Source organism: Dipodomys merriami, unplaced genomic scaffold (assembly GCF_024711535.1).
Source record: "Dipodomys merriami isolate MVZ:Mamm:240054 unplaced genomic scaffold, mDipMer1.0.p SCAF_1, whole genome shotgun sequence".
NCBI classification, from domain to species: domain Eukaryota; kingdom Metazoa; phylum Chordata; class Mammalia; order Rodentia; family Heteromyidae; genus Dipodomys; species Dipodomys merriami.
Genome location: NW_027202270.1, coordinates 145,082,993 through 145,104,305, shown reverse-complemented (window position 1 = coordinate 145,104,305; position 21,313 = coordinate 145,082,993). Strand labels below are relative to the sequence as shown.

The 21,313-nt window shown below is 38.3% G+C and overlaps 1 protein-coding gene across 6 annotated transcripts in view; it reads right to left on the bottom strand.

Moving 5' to 3' along the window:
- The window catches only part of Txndc16 (thioredoxin domain containing 16), a 77,017-nt gene that overhangs the window by 40,658 nt on the left and 15,046 nt on the right, over positions 1 to 21,313 (bottom strand). For 5 of the 6 annotated variants that reach the window (XM_070033289.1, XM_070033279.1, XM_070033270.1 and 2 more), the window contains exons 5-8: positions 17,185 to 17,258; positions 16,240 to 16,314; positions 12,656 to 12,777; positions 8,095 to 8,185 (exon numbers count right to left, since the gene is read on the bottom strand). In XM_070033289.1, coding sequence (XP_069889390.1) covers positions 8,095 to 8,185; positions 12,656 to 12,777; positions 16,240 to 16,314; positions 17,185 to 17,258 — 362 coding nt within the window. Of the gene's footprint in view, positions 1 to 8,094; positions 8,186 to 12,655; positions 12,778 to 13,574; positions 13,678 to 16,239; positions 16,315 to 17,184; positions 17,259 to 21,313 lie in introns of those variants that run through there. The other variant, XM_070033318.1, reaches the window with a different exon arrangement.

Here is a 21,313-nt window from a genome sequence, read left to right as displayed (position 1 = left end):
AGACGCCAGCCATTGGAGTGGCTTTCCTCACTTGGTAAGCAGAGCCAGAGGCTGCCCCTTCCTCTAGCAGCCTCCACAATCAATTGAAAAACAGAAACCATGAGAATGGCTCCAGGCTGGGCTCTGTGAGTTTTTTCACAAAATAGCCCCAGGGAAAAGCTACTGATTGTTGAAAGGCCTCAACTCTACCCAGAACCTAGCCTCACCACTGCATTCCCCTATTTTGTGATTCTCAAAGCAGATCACCCTCCCATTAAACTAATCTGGGAGGGGGATCTCAAAATCTTGGGTAAAGCAGAGCATTTTTCTGCCTGTTCGAACAAACTGACTTAAGAAACCAATCAAGCCACAGGACCTCAAGCTGACCAGAAACTCCAACAAGAGGCTGGTTACAGACAAAAGGGAGATACAGGATTCTTCCCACCCCTCCCAAAAAAAAAAAAAAATCAAAGAACTTTTTTTTTTTCTTCTTCTTCTTCTTCTTCTCTTTTTTTTTTCTCTCTTTTTTTGTGGTACCTTATATATATAAAAAAATTTTTTTCCTTTTCTAAAAATTTTATTAATCTTTAATTTTTGCCTTTTTTGAAAAAATAATTGTTTTCCAGTAACTTTTTTTTCCTCTTATAATTTTTATTTTAGGAATATGTGAATGTGCGTTTTCCTTTCTTTTCTTGTCTTCTTTCTCTTTTTTTTTCTTTCTTAACTATCTTTTTGTTTTTTGTCTAGCTCTACTGAACTTCTGATCTTTTTTTTCTCCCTTTCTTATCCTTCTCACCTTTTCCTCTCTTTTGATCTTCTTTATGTGACTTAACTCTTGTCCTGCACATCCTCAGATAAACCCGTAGTTAACTAGTAGACCCTATCCCCCATTGTGTACACACTTAATCCACAAATTTATTACTCAATTCAAAACCTCTGAGACTTAAATTCCTTAATAGCAGTACTACCTCTTTATACCTATATAATATTTTAAGCATTTTTTAAAGTTTTTCACTTCTCTTCTGTGTCCCTTCCCTTCTCTTAATATACTCACATTCCTCTCTAAATAGATGGTCTTTTAATCTCCATAATAATATTAATTTTTACGTTTCTATTTTTTTCTGGTCTCTTTTCATTTCCCTTTCCCTTTCTTCTTTTTCTCTCTCTCTCTCTCTACTTGCATCCTACCCAACCTATTTCCTGCATTGGGATTAGGACATATTTAACTCTCCCTGTGCCTCCCCACACCAATCTATTCGTATTTTTTACCCACATCTCTCCCTAACCCTAATAATTTCTGGTTTTCCAAATTCTTCTCTGCGGTTTGAAGCCCATTAACATATAGTTGTTTGATGTTGAATAGATGGATCTGTTGAACTAGATTGTATCTGTAGACTATTGACTGTACAAATGCAAACTTTGATTGATGGTTGCCTTAAGATAGTGTTCTAGCACAAAAATGATGCTATTTTCATCTCAAATGGGCAGAGTAAGCCGGAAAAACACAAGAAAAATGGCAAATCCTGATATCTCAATTCCCAATCTTGATAATCAGGGGTCAGAACAGATAATGAATAATCCAGAGGAGAGTTCCCAAATAGCTCTACAAACACTGCTGGCAAACATGATAAATGAGAAGTTTGACAACTTACAAAGGACTCTGTATGAGCGTGAAAGGGAGAGAGAGGAGGCATCCCAAAAGCTTATACAGGAATATCATAAGCGTGAGGAAGCTACTCAAAAACTGATACAGGATTTGCGTGAACAACTTGAGAATACTCAAAGAGAAAGGGAGGAATGGCCTGAGCAGGCTGAGAACACTCAAAGAGAACTGCAGGAATCCCACGAACGGGAGGAAAGAGAAATACAGGAATCCCACGAACGGGAGGAAGCTAATCAAAGAGTAATACAGGAATTGAGAGACCAGGTAGAGAATACACAAAGATCACTAAAGGCATTCATGGAATCCATTAACAAAAAGCTGAAGGAAGTCAAGGAGACCACAAAGGGAATGCTGAATGGAACCCAACAGAAGGAATGGGAGTCCAAAGAAACCATAACCAATCAACTAAGTGATTTGAGAACAAACACTGAACACCAAATTAAGGAAGTAAAGAAATTCATACAAGACCTAAAACAGAGCTTCAACAAAGAACTTGAAGCCATCAAAGCTGACCAATTAGAAGGAAAAGAGATAAAAAACAAAGTAGAGAGTCTTGACAGCAGGTTAGACCATGCAGAAGATCGAATCTCAGGGATTGAAGACAGCCTAGATATTATAGAGAAAGAACATACAACCATCCAAGACAAGTCCAAGAAATATGATAGGTCTATCCAACACCTGGAAGACACCATCAGAAGGCCTAATCTAAGGATAATGGGTGTAGAGGAGCACCTAGAAACAGAAGTTAATGGTCTAGGAAATTTGTTTAACAGGATCCTAGCAGAGAACTTCCGAAACATACAAAAAGATAGGCCTATTCAGATACAAGAAGCTTTTAGAACCCCAAATAGACCAGACCAGAATAGGACATCCCACCATCACATTATCATCCACACAGGATCAATTCAGACCAAGGAAAAGATCCTTAAAGCTGTCAAGGAGAAAAGGGTAATCACCTATAAAGGGAAACCAATTAGAATCACCTCAGATTTCTCAGCAGAGACAATCAAAGCAAGAAGAGCCTGGAATGATGTATGCCATGCCCTAAAAACAAACAACTATCAACCAAGAATACTGTACCCAGCTAAACTCTCCTTCATAACTGAAGGCCAAATAAAAACCTTCCATAGCAAAGAAAAATTGAAACAATACATCTCCACCAAACCAGCCCTACAAAAGATTCTTAAAGATGTCCTACACATAGAAAACTAACAAGACCGCAATAAAGGCCAAGAAACTGCACCCAAACTGAGAATCCAAGAACCATAGGAAGAACCCAGCTTTTGCAGCCCCCAAGAAGGTGGATAACATGGCAGGAACTCCCAAATACCTCTCAATCCTATCTCTTAACGTTAACGGACTGAACTCTCCAATTAAGCGACATAGACTGTCTAGTTGGATTAAAAAACAAGACCCTTCTATCTGCTGCCTGCAGGAGTCACATCTTGCCCGTAAAAACAAACACATTTTCAATGTTAAAGGCTGGAACAAAATCTACCAAGCAAACGGCCCCCATAAACAGGCGGGAGTTGCAATCCTAATATCAGATAAAATAGACTTCAAATTAAAATTCGTGAGAAGAGATAAAGAAGGTCGCTACATACTAATTAAAGGATCTCTCCTTCAGGAGGATATTACAATTCTAAATATCTATTCGCCAAACAATGGAGCACCCAAATTTATCAAAGAAACACTACTTTCCCTCAAATCCCATATAGATCCAAAGACATTAATTGTTGGGGATTTTAACACACCACTCTCCCCACTAGATAGATCAACTCGGCAAAAACTCAACAGAGAAACCGCAGATCTAAACAGCTGCATAGATCAACTAGACTTAACAGACATCTACCGAACATTTCACCCAGCAGCATCAGAATACACGTTTTTCTCAGCAGCACATGGAATGTTTTCTAAAATAGACCACATTTTAGGCCACAAAGCAAACTTGTCTAAATTCAGAAACATTGAAGTTATACCTTGCATCCTCTCTGACCACAAGGGAATAAAATTAGAACTCAATACCAAAAGCCACCAAAGAAAGTTCGGCATCACATGGAGGCTGAACAACACACTGCTGAATCATGAGTGGGTCATGGAAGAGATTAGAAAGGAAATTAAAATGTTCATGCTATTCAACAAAAATGAACACACAAATTACCAGCTCCTCTGGGACACAGCAAAGGCAGTACTGAGAGGCAAGTTTATAGCTCTGAGCTCCTACATCAACAAATTGGAGAGATCTGAAACTAACAATTTAATGACACATCTAAACCTCCTTGAAAAAGAGCAGCAAGATAAACCCCAATCCAGTAGACGGAAAGAAATAATCAAAATTAAATCAGAATTAAATGAATTAGAATCCAAAAAAACTATAGAAAGAATCAACAAAACAAAGAGTTGGTTCTTCAAAAAACTTAACAAAATTGACAGACCCTTAGCAAATCTTATCAGAAAAAGAAGAGAACACACCCAAATTAATAAACTCAGAGATAAGAATGGAAACATCACCACGGAAACAACCAAGATTCAGAACATTATAAGGGAATACTTCTCAAAACTTTATGCTAATAAGTTTGAGAACTTGACAGAAATGGACCTTTTCCTAGCAAATATTGACATGCCAAAACTAAACCAAGATGAGTTAAACTATCTTAACAGGCCCATATCAAGCACTGAAATAGAAACAGCAATAAGAGACCTCCCAGCTAAGAAAAGTCCAGGACCAGATGGTTTTACAGCGGAATTTTACAAGGCCTTCAAAGCAGAGCTCACACCAATACTCCTCCAACTCTTCAATGAAATTGAAAGAGAAAGCTCACTACCGAACACATTCTATGAAGCCATCATAACCCTCATCCCAAAACCAGGCAGGGACTCATCAAAGAAAGAGAACTATACACCCATTTCTTTGATGAATATTGATGCAAAACTTCTCAACAAAATTTTGGCCAATCGACTTCTACAATTCATCCAAAAAATCATACACCACGATCAAACAGGATTCATTTCAGGGATGCAAAGCTGGTTCAATATACGCAAATCAATTAATATTATTCATCACATCAACAGGAGCAAGAATAAGAACCACATGGTTATCTCAAGAGATTCAGAAAAAGCATTCGACAACACCCCTTCATGATGAAGGTTTTGGAAAAATTAGGAATCCATGGAACGTTCCTCAATACAATAAAGGCTGTATATGACAAACCTACAGCCAGCATTATACTCAATGGTGAAAAACTAAAGCCATTTCCTCTTAACTCAGGAACAAGACAAGGATGCCCACTCTCTCCACTTCTCTTCAATCTAGTTTTAGAATGCCTAGCTACAGCAATAAGACAAGATGCAGACATAAAGGGGATCCAAATAGGGAAAGAAGAAATAAAACTCTCCCTCTTTGCAGATGACATGATCTTGTATTTAAAGAATCCCATAGACTCCACTCCCAAATTACTCAAGCTGATTCAAAACTTTGGCAAAGTAGCAGGTTATAAAATTAACCCCCAAAAATCAATGGCTTTTCTGTATGCCAACAATGAGAAAAGTGTGGCTGAAATTAGGAAAGCAACTCCATTTGTAATAGCCTCACAAAAAAATACAATACCTAGGAATTAACTTAACCAAAGAAGTGAAGGACCTCTATGATGAAAACTTTAAAATCTTGAAAAAGGAAATCAACACAGAACTAAAAAAATGGCAAAGCCTCCCATGCTCCCCGATTGGAAAGATTAACATTGTGAAAATGGCAATACTTCCCAAGGCTATCTACAAATTCAACGCAATACCTATCAAAATTCCAACCTCATTCTTCAAGGAAATAGAAGAGGCAATCCAAAAAATCATATGGAACAATAAAAGACCCCGAATAGCAAAAACGCTCCTCAACGGAAAGAACACTGCTGGAGGAATATCAATACCAAATTTCAAACTCTACTATAAAGCCATAGTAATCAAAACAGCTTGGTATTGGCATAAGAACAGACCTTAGGACCAATGGAATAGAATTGAAAATCCAGAAATGAACCTACAGACCTATAGCCATCTAATCTTCGATAAGGGAGCTAAAACAATAGAATGGAAGAAAGACAGCCTCTTCAGTAAATGGTGCTGGCAAAATTGGTTAACTACATGTAGAAAACTAAAGCTAGATCCTTATATATCACCCTGCACCAGAATCAACTCCAAATGGATCAAAGACCTTGAACTCAAAGCAGACACTCTGAAAACATTACAGGATGGAATAGGAGAAACCCTAGGTCTCCTTGGCTCAGGCCGAAATTTTTTGAATAGAGACCCGGAAACACAACAAATCAAAGAAAGGTTGGACAAATGGGATTGCATAAAGTTGCAGAGCTTCTGCAGGGCAAATGACATAGCTAGCAAGATCAATAGAAAGCCCACGGATTGGGAGAAGATCTTTACTAGCCATACAACGGACAAGGGTCTCATATCTAAAATATACTTCGAACTCAAAAAATTCAACCCCCCAACAACAAATCCTCAAAGAAACAACTGCCCAATAAATAAGTGGGTGAAAGACTTAAAGAGAAACTTCTCTGAAGAAGAAAGAAGGATGGCCAATAGACACATGAAGAAATGTTCAACATCCTTAGCCATAAAAGAAATGCAAATCAAAACAACATTGAGATATCACCTCACCCCAGTTAGAACGGCAAAAATCAAGAACTCTAACAACAACAGATGCTGGAGGGGATGTGGACAGAAAGGAACCTTACTTCATTGATGGTGGGAATGTAAACTTGTTCAACCACTTTGGAAAGCAGTATGGAGGTTCCTCAAAAGACTTCACATAGAACTCCTCTATGACCCAGCAATCCCACTTTTGGGCATTTACCCAAATGTTTACAAACAAGACCACACTAAAGCTACCAGCACAACTATGTTTATTGCAGCATTATTTACCATAGCTAAGATATGGAACCAACCCAGATGCCCCTCAGTAGATGAATGGATCAAGAAAATGTGGTATATATACACAATGGAATTCTATGCCTCCATCAGAAAGAATGACATTGCCCCATTTGTTAGGAAATGGAAAAACTTGGAAAAAATTATATTAAGTGAAATAAGCCAAGCCCAAAGAAACATAGGTCCCATGGTTTCCCTTATTTGCAATATCTAGTATATGTATGAGTCAAGCGGAAAAGGTCAGATAATGTGATGTCAGGAAAATCAACCCTTAGATATGTATTTTAATGTTTTTTTCTTTCATGCATGTGTTTCTAATGCATTTATAAGATTATCTCTTTGTTGCTTTGTATGTCCCTCCCCCACAGTATAACCCCTGCTTTCACTATATTTGATGTCAGTATAACTTGTGGAGGAGATGGGGAAAAACCAGTTGTTTAAGGATACAGGTGGACCTGTTGCAACAATGAGAAGTACAAGTTGTCATGTCCAAAACGAGCTTTACAACGTCGGTGTGGGGGGAGGGGGGAGAGGGGGGGGAAGGAGAAGGATTGGGATTGGGGGGGAGGGGGGAGGCTGGGAAGGGATGTCAAGGGTAAACCAAAGGAGGAGGCTGCAATGCTTGGTAAGAAATGTACGCATTATCCTGCCCCTGTAATTGTAACCCCTCTTTACAGTATGTTCACAAATAAAATAAAATTAAATTTAAAAAAAATAGATAGATAGATAGATAGTGCTGGTGGTTCACACCTGTAATCCTAGCTACTCAGGATGTAGAGATTTGGGGCTAGTGGTTTGAAGCCAGCCTAGGGGAGGAAAGTCTATGAGACATTTATCTGCAATTAATCACCAAAAAGCCAGAAGTAGAGCTGTGATTCAAGTGGTAGAGTGCTAGCCTTGAACACAAAAGTTCAGGGACCGTACCTTGGCCCGTACCTTGGGGCTTGAGCCCCAAGCCTGGCCATAAACAAGTGAATACATAAAAAAACAACAATATACCCATTTTGCTTTGCCTTGGGTTCATTTCCTGAGAAACATTTGACACTAACCTGTATCTTGAAAGTACATTGAAACTGTAACCCTAGGCTGCTCAGCCAAAAATACTGAAAGTGCTTCTATCTAGAAACTAAAGAAGACAAATAAACATTAAAATATTCTGTACTCAGATCCACTTTAAATTGTTATGACAAAGTGACACAGAACTCTCACAAAGAATTTCTGGAGCTTCGCTTCTGAAAGCTATTATTTTATCTCTATGATCTCTGGAAAGACCTACTCCCAGGAGACTCACAGCAGCTATGTGGGATTCCATCTGTGCCTTATCTGCACTGTCTTAGCTCACCTTACTCTCATTATCTCCCATTATTCATGCATGCCTTCAGGTTGTGGCATAGTTGGTAAGTGGTAAAGGGCATTTTAGCTTTATTTATAGTTTTATCTGTTATGATTCCTTCAGATAAGCCCATGAAACATGTGAACAACACAAAACAGAACTGTTGGCTCAAACCTCTTATACATACCCAATACTTTCCAAAAGTGCAATTTCTGTGGTTAAGACAAATTGGTATGTGGTCCCGTACACAAAAGCAGCTTCCATGACTGCTCTATGCTCTGAAGGATGGATAGGAAGTAGAAGAGAAGAGGAGTTAGTCTGACACCTGTAAACCATAGTTTTGAATATTACTCTTTTATTGATATCAGATTGAAGGAAAAATATTTTTTTATTTCTATTCCCTTCTTAACATACTCCAACCCCTTCCAATAGATCTATGAGATACGTAATTTTTGTCACCCTGAACTTATGAAAGAATCTTAATTCTCCTTTCACAATTAGTTATAGTTATAGTTATAGGCTTGATATAGACTAGATACAAATCATTTCCCTCTAGAATTCTGAAATCATCATTCTATTCTCTTCCATTTCTAGAGCTGCAAATGAGAAGTTCAGGGACACTCTAATTTTTGGTTCTTTAATTGCCAACTCTTTCTGCCCTACCTCTAGAAGATTTTAGAATTGTCATTATATTCTCTTTATTTATCTTTATATCATCTCTCCCTCTGGTATATTCTAAAATTTCAAATAAGGTGATTTGCTGGAAATGATGAGAGAGAATAGAGAGACAGAGAGAGGGAAGAGAGGAAACGAGAGGGGAAGAAGAAGGGAAGCAGAGAAAGAGAAAGAGGGAGGAGATAAAGAAGGGAGGGAGCTGTGGCTGCAGTCACTATGCTGAGATTCAGCACACCCTTTCAATAAAGAAATCTTCCTGAAGTATTTATTTAATTCCTTCCTCTTCATTTTATTTTCCTTCCCCCCCCCTCCTTCTAATTACCCTTTCCAGGCAATTTTCATTTCATTTCTCCTAGAATTTCAAGCTCAGATCATCAGAGGATTCCACTCAGGATCCCACCTGTTAGCACCATCTACTACCACAGCTGGAGTCACACCTCCTCAAACCATGAGGAATTTCACTTCTGTCATACCATCTCTAATACCATACTGTCATCATCCTTCGTGGTTTTACTATCTGCACAGATGATCCTTTCAAAATACTAGCCTCTCAGTGCTTGGCCTTCTTTATTCTCTTCAAGCCTGCCTTCACTCACTGCTATGCTAACTCCAAGTCTTACGGTTTCTTTCCATATCTTTTTCCAAGACACTCTGGTTTCTCTTCCCTTCTAATCAACCTTCAATCTCATAACCATTTCATAACCATTCCCCTGCCTATTTGACTAAAATGTAATCAGGGTTAAGTCCAATACTCTACCTATTCTGTACCTATACCCTCAAAAACCAACTTGACTTCAGGAGAAAAAAAGGAAAAGACAAAACCTGTTAGCCAATGGTCTCACTTTAAATTATTAATATCAACTACTATTGCTGCCTAGAAACCATTTTTTATTTCCAAGCCTATATTATCTCTTAATTTCTCAAACTGAGACCTCATTTCTATTTCAATATGACTTTATTTTACTGAAAATACAAAAACTCTTCCATAACCTTCCCAAATCATATGGACCTATATGCATACCTGAATTGACATCCACCCTGTTAGCATGGATAAATGTTCTTTGTTCCCATCACAGAAACATGAAGCCTCTTTTGTGTACTCAAGGACCTTAGTCCAGTAGTTCTCCCACCCTTTCCTATACATGCATTGCCTCTATTCTATTAGATCATTCTTCAGTATACAAGGGAGGTTCTTAAAACATCCTTCTCCCTGGGCTGGGAAGTTGGCTCAGTGGTAGAGCGCTTGCATGCCTGAGGCTCTGGGTTCGAATTCCTCAGCACCACATAAGCAAAAAGAAAAAAGCCAGAAGTGGCGCTGTGGCTCAAGTGGTAAAGCGTTAGACTTGAGCTGAAGAGCTGAGGGACAGTGCCCAGGCCCAGAGTTCAGGCCCCACGACCGGACCCCCAAAAAAAAAATCCTTCTACTAGGTATGGTGGCTCATACCTATAGTCCTAGCTACTTGGGAGCCTGAGTTAGAGATCAGCTCAGGCAAAAAGTTAGCAGGACCTCATCTCAACCAATAGCCAGGGCATTGTGGTATATATCTGTCATCCCAAATATGTGGAAGACTTAAGAGGACCCAACCAAGCACTAGTGACATATATATATGTATATATACATATATACGTATATACATATGTATACATATATATGTATATACATATGTATACATATAGAATTATAGGATTATATACATATGTATATAATCCTATAATTCTAGCTACTCAGGAGTCTAAGGTCTAGCTCAGGCAGACAAATGAGACACTCTTATCTCCAATTAACCAGCAAAAAGCCAGAACTGGAGGTGTAGTTCAAGTGGTAGAGTGCCAGCTGTGAGTGAGATCTCAAGGCCATGAGTTCAAGACCCAGTACTGGCACATATACACAAAAAAGAGACAAAGTCTAGGCTAGCCTGGAAAAAATGCAAATGTTAATCTGAAAAATAACCAAATCAAAAAAAGTAGAAGGCATGGCTCAAGTGGTACAGCACCTGCCTAGAAAGCATCAGACACCAGCACCACCAAAAGAAGGAAAAGTCTTCTCTTGATCACTCTTCTAGCCACTGGTCCATTTTTTTCTCCCTTCCTTAATAGCAAAACTTCTCTCACACAGTTCTCTATATTCCTGCCTCCAATTGCTCTCTATTATTCTGTCCTATACCTATCCGCAGGTATTTCTGTCACTCTATAGAACCTACATTTGTCAAAGTCACTAGAAGCCTTCAGATTGCTAAGTACTTATCTTAGCAGTTGTTACCTTAGCATTACTTAACACACTCTCCTACTCTGTCCTCAAAGTCCCATCTTCAGCAATATAATCCCTCCCCACTATGGTGGGAACTGAATCCAAGGCCTCCCACATGCTAGACATGTGTTCCACTAATGACCATGTCCCTAACCCCAAACTCCATCTTCATGGAAAAAGTAGCTATACTCTCTTGGAGAAAAAGAAGCTGATGAAACTTGAATATATGGATTTCCTTGAAACCTAAAAAGCCCCACTGCAAAATCTGGAAATGTTCCTGTACTGTGGAATCTTCTTGACACTAAAGGTTACTGTGTGCCTATGTCACTAAGGCAGCATTTGTTTGAAATGAAGGATGATGAACATTTTACCTTTTGCAAGGCCTGGTTCCTTTACTTCAGACATCACCACATTAGTAACTACCCTATCCCCACCCCTGTTGTGTGGCCTGCTAGAGTTAGAAAGGCTGCTGGGTAAATCTGGACAGGATACAGAAAGAATAGAAAATTCCCTGCTGACTGATTGCTCAGAAGAGCATGAAGCATGCTTTGCTCTGCATCAAGCTCTGAATAGCTCCTTTTCCAAAAGTAGAATGTACAGGTTTGTAAGTGTCCTGAACAAGATCTTAAGAAACAGTTGCATTTAATGTTTCCCAAACTTAGCTCAATATAGAAATCACCTGGTGCTAACTTAAAAAATAAGGACTTCTGGGCTCCACTCCACATTTGCTGCTTCAGACTCTCCAGCCTCCTTACAGAAACCTAAAATGGATCTCCAGAGCTCAGAGTTCTTCATTGCACTAACAAAGGTTCCCTTTGGAAGCAAAGGAAAACTCTCTGCTTCTCTGTCAGCATGAGGTTCATCAGTTATGCACCAGGAAGAACATGTCTAATAGCAAGCATGTGTGCCCTTCCAAAATCATCTATTATCCAGATGGCTCCTGTAGCCATCACTCTGGTGTCAGACAGAATGCAATGCCTACTCATCTGCCAGAGTTCTTTACCCAAAGGAAATACACACTGCTTGGAAGAAAGTGAAATAGATGAAGAGGTTCTCCCTCAGGATGTTTCAGAAGTGAGGTTGAGAAGACCAAAATACTCCACATCCCAAAACTGGCCCTTCCTAAAGCTCAGTTTTGACTGGTTGGCAAGTAACAGTGAAACCAGGGCAGATAGAGGCTATTTCCAGACACACCTGCTCTTCCCTGCCTCCTTACCCCCAGAACAAACCATATATACTCCTCAGAAGTATATATCCCAGAAGTGTATCAAGTATAAAAGGGGACTAACCTCATAATAAAGCAGCACAGAAGGTGAGCTTATATCCAAACACCTCTGTCAGCAAAGTTAATCAAAGTCGTTCCTACTTACAGGCAATAAAAATGCCAATGTGATTAGAAAATCTGATGAGATTTTAATGATCAAAATATGAGGGAAGAATGAAGTGTTAATGTAGATACAGGCTTTTCCATCTTTTTAAAAGCCTTCAGAGCAAACATCTTCTAGCAAGCACATGGCTTATTAATACCATGTTTACAATAGCTGCCAATATGTATCTAGGAGTAATTTTATTGTAGGAATGCAAATACATAACAAATCTCAGGTCACTTCTGAGTGACTTATCTTGGTGGGGCAGGAGTTTAATATAGGTAGCATGGCTCCATAGTTCTACTACATCTGTCTGCCAGTTTAAAGAAAGATAGCATAACAGTAAGGATGATTTCAATTCATTGTGTAAAATATTTAAGTTATGACTATACTATTTGAAGCATTTAACATACACAGGCACTCAGGCACAGCAGAGGCTACAAAAAAAATGTTTGTACTACCTGGTGTTCCAATGGCTCTTACATATGAGAAAATCATGTTTGCTTTTCCTTTCAGAGTATTTTCTATATTCTGAAGGTCTTCTGGGGTGGTAATATATTTCACTTCATTAAAAAGAAGAGCACTAAGAGAAATACAGATAAAATTATTAGAAAAATATGACTTGTACTTAGTTAATAGTTACATATTTTGGTTAAAGAAGCCTAATCAAATTACCAGTAATAGGAAGTTAAGCATTTTAGTAACACTGTATTAAAAATCAGTCTTCAGGCCATCAGTCTGCCCTGAGAACATTAGCCAGGGCATTTGTGTTCATTCTCTATCTTACGTTGTAATCCACTCTGGTCTGGACAAATAATTCTTTACAGATAGTTCTTTCAGCCTGAAACATGTAGGAGCCCTTGATATCTCAATATTGTAGAGCACTTTTCTTTTTTTTTATTGTGAAAATACTGTACTGTTACAATTACATGGGCAAGGTAATGAGTACATTTCTTATCAAGCATTGTAGCCTCCTCCTTTGTTTCCCCTTCCCATCCTTTCCCATCCTCACCCCGCCCCCCATCCTCCCAACCCCCCACCCCCCCACCGTAAAGTTCGTTTTCAACATAACAACTTGTACTTTTCACAGTACCTAAAGCACCACATGACCTAAATATCATCTGTCTTTCCAGCCTCATTTTTCCCTTCTGTTTTTTATGTATACCACACTCAAGATATATCTCAGGGTCTTTCCATTCTCTCTCTCTCTCTCTCTCTCTCTCTCTCTCTCTCTCTCTCTCTCTCTCTCTCTCTCTCTCTCTCTCTCACACACACACACATACACACAGCTGGTCTTTATCTTAACCATCATCACTTCAGAGAAGCGTTCCTATGTAAGTAAGCCCATGGTATTTTCTCTCATTTCACTAATTCACTTACTATAAACTGTAACTATTTGTAAATGCTCTTTCTTGTTTTCCTCTGACTTGATCACTAAACGGCCATCTCTTTAAGACAAGGACCTCGTGGTTTACCACGAAATCTGTAATAATTTAAAACAGAGTTTTAAACATAGTAGAAAATCAAATGTATTGAATGAACAAAAGATAAGGTAGGCAGAATTATTGTAAAATAATGGAAGTTTAAAATACTGAAGAGCTTGGTCATGTTCATTGACTCAAGCACTAGAAATAGCACAAAACAAGCATTATTATCCTATTCCAGTAATATTTCCACTTGATCGCAGTTCTTCTAAATCATCTCTTCAATGTACAAGGCAAACTAACTGATCATATTTCTTCATCTAAAATTATCCCTTTCGTCTGCTTCTCCATAAATCTTCTGACATTAACAATTCATTCCACTTAATCCTTATGTGCATACTATATGTGTATTTTGTTGTTGTTGTTTTGGTGGGACTAGAGTTTAAACTCAGGGCCTCATTCTTGCTAGGCACTCTACTACTTGAACCATATCTTCAGGCTAGTATTTTTTCTAGTTAAATAATCAGGAATCACTTGCCTTGAGCAAGTGATGTGAAGAACCAGAGCAAGTAATGTGAAGAACCAGAAACAGAACAAAGTAATCGCGAGGAGCAGTGGCAGTGAGACCCAGCTCCATAGGTAGCCACAATAACAGTGTCAATTAGGCCAGGGCAGAGAATGCACACTGTGGCATTGTGTAGTGTGAGGTGGGGAGGGAGGAAGAAACAAAATATTAACTCACAGTGGTAGCTTTGCTATTATCAAATTACCCATTGCCAAACCCAGTTCGTTTTACCTAAGCATTGAAATCCCCTCTTGGCTGTCCCTAGCTCCCCTAGATTATACAATGGCCCTGCCATGGTTTCCACAGGAGCCTGGACTCCAGTTCCCCTTCTTCACCCAGCAGTTATCCTGTAAGATTTATGCAAACTAATACCTTCTCCAGGAAGCACTCTTAATAAACACTTCCTTTCTAGACATGGGTAACTAGAAAGTTCTCTATGGATCCATTTGCCCTTCTGAATACATGCTTCTACTATTTTTTGGGGGGGGGTCCGGTCCTGGGGCCTGAATTCTGGGCCTGGGTGCTGTCCCTCAGCTAATCAGCTGTAGATTAGTGCTCTACCACTTGAGCCTCAGCCCCACTTGCGGCTTTTTCTGCTTATGTGGTGCTGAGGAATCAAACTGAGGGCCTCATGCTTGCAAAGCAAGCACTCTACCACTGAGCCACCTTCCTAGCCCCACTTCTATTATTTCTTTAATGCATAGTATCTTTTGTTTCTGTGCTTTATCTCTGCAGCAAAATATTAGATCTCTCTAAAACATTAAATCTCTCAACCTACTTCTTGGTCTGTGATATATCCTCAATGTCTGACAAGTATCTGGCACATATCAAGAACAAAGTAAACAGTCTATTTGTGGAATCTGAGTTTTGTAAATCAGCATTGGTACAGCATTAGAAGATAGAACTTTTGAAAGTGATTAAGTCATATGGGAAAAATCTTTATGGATGAGACTAGTACTCTCATGAAAGAGAATTCAGAGATTCTGACTTTTTTTTGTCTTGGGGGACTCAGGAAGAAGATGGCACCCTCATCTGATACCAAATCTGTCAACACTTTGACCTTGGACTTGCCAGTTTCCAAAACTCTGAAAAATAAATCTGTATTGTTTATTATTCACCCAATCTATGGTATTTTGTAATGTCAACTTCAACAAACTAAGACATCTGGCAAATCCTCACTCTACTGACAGAATCAAAAGCAACTGTATGACTATTGTAGTTTTCTATTTTTGTTTTTGGTTTGTTTTGTTTTGGGCATGGGGCTTGAAATCTGGGCCTGGGTGCTGTCCCTCAGATCTTCAGCTCAAGGCTAGCATTTTACCACTTGAGCCACAGCGCCACTTCCAGTTTTCTAGTGGTTTATTGGAGGTAAGAATCTCACAGACTTTCCTGCAGGCTGGCTTTGAACCACGATCCTCAGATCTCAGCCTCCTGAGGAGGTAGGATTACAAGTATGAGCCACTGGCACCCAGCCCATGAAGTCTTTTTGAGCCATCTCCTACTCTTTTTTTTCTTTTTTTCTTTTATTTATTTTTTTATTGTGAAAATACTATACAGAGGGATTACAATTACATGGGCAAGATAATGAGTACATTTCTTATCAAGCATTGTAGCCTCCTCCTTTGTTTCCCCTTCCCATCCCTTCCCATCCTCTCCCTGCCCCCCACCCAATCCTCCCCCCCCCCACACCAAAGCTGTAAAGTTCGTTTTCAACATAACAACTTGTACATCTCATCGTTGCAATGGGTCCACCTGTATCCCTATTTAAACGATTTGTTTTTCCCCTTCCCCTCCACAAATTATACTGACATCAAATACAGTGAAAGCAGGGGTTATACTGTGGCCCTCTCCTACTCTTATATGGGAGAATCTACATAGTCTTGTATCTTCTGTCATTAAAGAAATTTTAAATCCTTGATATGGGACGATAAGCTAGCAATTTGTGTAAAATTGACATCTATAAATATAAAATCAAAATCCCAAGATATGTCAATGAGTTCTGGTTGTCTAAAATAAATCAACACCAAATAAGTGAATGAATAGCCTCTGTACTTACAAGAGAACATGGGCGACAATAGCATTCACATCAAACAAGCTGTCAGTAGGGAATTCTCTGAGCAGTACGTTGCCCCTATAAAAAGTTGACAAACACATTGTAAAATGTTGCCTTGGAATTAATTTATTTGTCTACTATAGTAGGTTGTAAGTTCTTTGATGTTAGAGTCAGTGTCTTATCCATGTGCCCATATATCTACCAGAGTGCTAGCACATCATACATTATTCAAATATTCATTAAAATATATATGTGTGTGTGTGTGTGTGTGTGTGTGTGTGTGTGTGTGTGTGTGTGTGTGTGTGAATATATACACAATAGATGCGGTACTTTTTATAAAAGCATAGGTCCTGGACCTGAAAAAAGATTTGAATAAAAAACACAGGAGCTGTAATAAAGTTTTCCTAACAAGTTCCCCATCATAAACATATGGATTCCTAAGTTAGGGTGAGAAGATGACCAAGAAGAGAGTGTCCTTAGGAGGAATTTCCTGAGCAAACAGGATATCTCCCCAATTCCTAGGCCAAACATTAAGGGGTTGAATAAAGAATATGAGACACCTCAGGAAGATTAACAGACCCAAGTGGAATTTGCAATCAAAACCCTGGTGGGTCCCTCAAAAAAAAAAGTACTCCTAAATATGCAACTGATAAAGCAACAAAGAACAATAAATTTGCTAAGAGCCTATTGGCAAAACAGTTGCATTAGGAATTTATGTAAGAATCTTGTGTAATATACAAAACAACCCTGTGTGGTAGGTATTACTTTTTACATTTTTTTGAAAATAAAGAAGTTAAAGTTCAGAGGTTAGGCAACGAATCTAACACTTGAACATTTTGCCAAGCTTCCTATGATCGTCATTAAGTATGACTTTTTTCCTTGCTTAATGAAATTTTACATATAGAATATTCTAGCTACTAGCTTTATGTAACACTAAGAAAAATTTACCTGAATAAATACGCTTTCATCAAATACTTTTCATTTCCACAATATTTTGATGTTTCTTCTTTGACACAATTAACCTATAAAAGATTACATTGAATATTCTAGGTATACACAAAAGGTCAAGTTACTTGGTAAGGAAAATAAGGATAATTCAACATTACACTCTAACCTCAGGCCAAAGTTTGAATTTTACTTTTTGTCTGATGTATATACTCTCACTGTTCACTAATTCAAGTGCGTGAGAAAACCCACAGAAAGGAACTGCTTCAATACCATGAACTGATAATTTAATTAAACCTAACAGTTTACATTTAATTCAGTCTTGCAAATAAAATAAGAGGTTGAAAAGGAAGGATGTATTGAAAGCAGGACATAAAAGTAGGCAGAAATTCCAGAAATCAGGCTGAAGGAGAGGGAGCAGATTACTTAGGGTAGAGCTCCGTGAATGCTCAGCACAAAATGTGACCATGCTTCAATCCCCAGCAGAGGGGTGGGGGACGGGGGGAGAAAGAAAGAAAGAAAGAAAGAAAGAAAGAAAGAAAGAAAGAAAGAAAGAAAGAGAGAGAGAGAGAGAGAGAGAGAGACAGAGAGAGAGAGAGGGAGGGAGGGAGGGAGGGAGGGAGGGAGAAATCAGCCAGAAAGCACAAAAAACTGAGTGGGAAGTTTCCTAACATCAAAGTATCTCAAGAGCTGTACACAGGTGTGGCACATACTTCCGGCTTCCTACTCTACATACATTTGCTAAAAGCAAATGCCTCATTAAAAGGTTTTTCCAGCCTCATAAACAGCTCAAGATAGCCAGAGTTAGAAGTCACTGGGGTGGGATTCTTAAGACAATTCTAAAAACAAGGATGGCTGATACTCTTGTTCTTCACCACTTCTTTTTTTTTATCCTTTTTTTTTGTAAAAATACTGTACAGAGGGGTTACAGTTACATGAACAAGGTAATGCATACATTTCCTATCAAGCATTGTTACCTCCTCCTTTGTTTTTCCTCTATCATCCCTTCCCTCCCCACCTCTACAACTACACTTCCCCTCTCCTCCCTCCCCCGCTAACTTGTAAAGTTCATTTTTTAACCTCTCATTTTATACACCTCATTGTTACAATGGGTCAACCTATTCAAGCATTTTGTTTTTTTCTTTCCCCTCCCCAAGCTAGAGAAGCTTCACCACTTCTTGATAAAAAGCCAACATGACCAGTAGTGGCAATTATGGACCACAAGAGCATAATAAATAAACAAGGAAAACCTACTTGTTAAAAATGGTGCAACAGAGAAAATGAAGCTGAGTCTATGATGGTGTTAGAGCAGCCACACCAGCCCTAGAGTTCATAATCTGGGCTTTATACAAAAAGTTCATGCAGACAAAATGGAAATGTGAGAGAATACAAAGAGATGAGTATACTACAGGTCAGTAATGATTGGAACCTGAAGAAAAGACAAAAAGGACAATAACAATTTTAAAAACCCTCAAGAGATTCTTCACTAATAAAATAAATACATGTAGGGAGAAAATTATGCATATGCATCATGAGACAGAGGGAGAGAAGAAAGAGATAAACAATGCAGATTTCTAGGTAGAGCAAATGAATTGCTACCAACATAACCAAAATAAAGCTAGGAAAATAGCTATAAATTTGGTTAGGTTTTCATTTTCTTTAAGACAGGATTTTCATTGTTCAACTTAGTAGAATTTGAGGAAACAATGACAGCTGGGGAAGTAACATTTGTTTTAAAAGCTATAAAAAGGGGAAATGACACTCAGAAAAGATATCAGGAATAGAGAATTTGAATTAAAAGTCTGAATATAGCCATGACCAAAAAGTGAATATTTGTGCACATGGGTATGTACATGGACATTTTTTTTTTCACAGTCATGGGGCCTGAATTCTGGGCCTGGGCGCTGTCCCTCAGCTCTTCAGCTCAGGGCTAGCACTCTACCACTTCAGCCACAGTGTCACTTCTGATTTTTTCTGTTTATGTGATGCTGAGGTATCGAACCCAGGGCCTCATGCATACAAGGCAAGCACTCTACCACTGAACCACCTTCCCAGCCCTGTGCATGGACATTTTAACAACAGATGTGTACATTCATTCATCCATTACACATATATCTAAACACCTACCATGTTATCACTGTTTTAGTCACTGGAGATAGTTAAGCACACATAAAAATCTTTATCCTTTGAATGTATGTGCTAAATGTAGAGGCAATTAAAAAATTGCTTAATGTATAATGTTAAGTACTATACATAAAAAACAATAAGAAGAACATATAGGAGAGGGCAGTTTAGATAATCAAAGAAGGCTCCTTTGAAAAGGTGACATTGGTACAAAGAACAGAATAGATAGATGATAGATAGATAGATAGATAGATAGATAGATAGATAGATAGATAGATAGATAGATAGATAAGATAGATAGATAAGATAGAGATAGGTAGATGAGTTCTAAGCAGAGGGAGAAATACGTACAAACCCTCAATGGTGACAGCACCTCTAGCAGGCTCAAGTAACAGAAAGATGGCCAGTATATATCAAAAAACAAGCCAGGCAAAGTAAAAGGTTGAAAAATGAGATTTGAGTCAGTCCCAGCCTTTATAATACTCAGGAGTTTTAATTTTACCATAATTATGATAAGCCTTTTTTAGCAGTAGTAACGTGTCCTGACACATCTGATTACATATGAGGAAGAATTTATATTGGGACAATAGTGAAAGGTCTAAGTCCCAACTATTAGAAGACTACTATGGTTTCCCAGACAAGAAGTGATGATAAGGAGGATACAGGAAGTTGTCAGACTGGAAAGTCTTAATGGTAGAATCTAGTTAATAGATGGTCTGGTTTTAAGAAAAAATGTGAGTATGACTGAATAGTACCTTGTTTCAAAATTTACTTTGATACAGTCACATAGCTACACTACATTTCTTTTAGTTACCATTTGTATAATACATTTTTCCCTTCCTTTGAAGATTTCTGCAGCTTGTATTTTAGACACATTTCTAAATAGCATACTACAGGATATGGTTATTGTCTCCAGCTTGACAACCTTGTCTTAACTGGACATTTAGTCTATTTATATTTTTCTAGATACATATAAAATAGATTCTATATTTTTATAGTGTTTTCTTCATCCACCTCTGCATTTCTCAAACACTTCTCTTCTTGAGGTGTTACCAAATACCATCTGTGATTTCCACTTCAACAGGCTTTGTTTTGAAAGTCCATGGTACTTTATGTGTATCTATCTTATTGGAATGCTCGTTTTTCTATCCATTAAAATGATTTGTAGCTGTATTTCATCTTCCCTATTTAAGATATATCTTTTCCAAAGAAAAGGACTAGTCAGGGCCGGGAAGGTGGCTCAGTGGTAGAGTGCGTGCCTTGCATGCATGAGGCCCTGGGTTCTATTTCTCAGCATCACATAAGCAGAAAAAGCCTGGAGCGGCGCTGTGGCTCAAGTGGTAGAGTGCTAGCCTTGAGCTGAAGAGCTGAGGGACAGTGCCCAGGCCCAGAGTTCAGGCCCACGACAGATAAAAAAAAAAGGAAAAAGAAAAAGAAAAGGACTAGTCATATCTCTACCCAGAAGAAGACTAAATACAGCAAGCTCATTTCAATCTCACAAATATTTACTCTTTCCTAAGTTCTTAGTCACCACTGTCTCTTTTCCACTGTCTCAGTGTATTCAACATAAAACCAAGAGTTTAAGTTACGTTGGTTAATAAAAGCAACAGCCTGGACACAAACTTTAATATTACTATCCAGTTACTAAATATATAATACTAGGAACTCATCTCCTAGTTACTAGATAAACAGTGATTACCCTTTTTAGGTTTCATATCAAGTTCCTATTACATTTAGAAATTTCACTTTACATTTTTTATTCAAAGCTCCTAGAAGAAGATGAGTGCTGTTATCATTTTGGAATGGACTCAGTTGCTCAAAGTTAACTGAAACTTCTATACACACAGAATTAACACACGAAACCATTTACTTTTTGTTTCTAAAAGTATATAGAGTTTATTTTATTTTGTTTCTAAAAGTATATAGCCAAGGTTAGCTAACATTTCTGTGCTTCCTGCTTTAGGAAGTCTACTTGTACAGACTAAAAAAAATAACAGGTATAACTGAG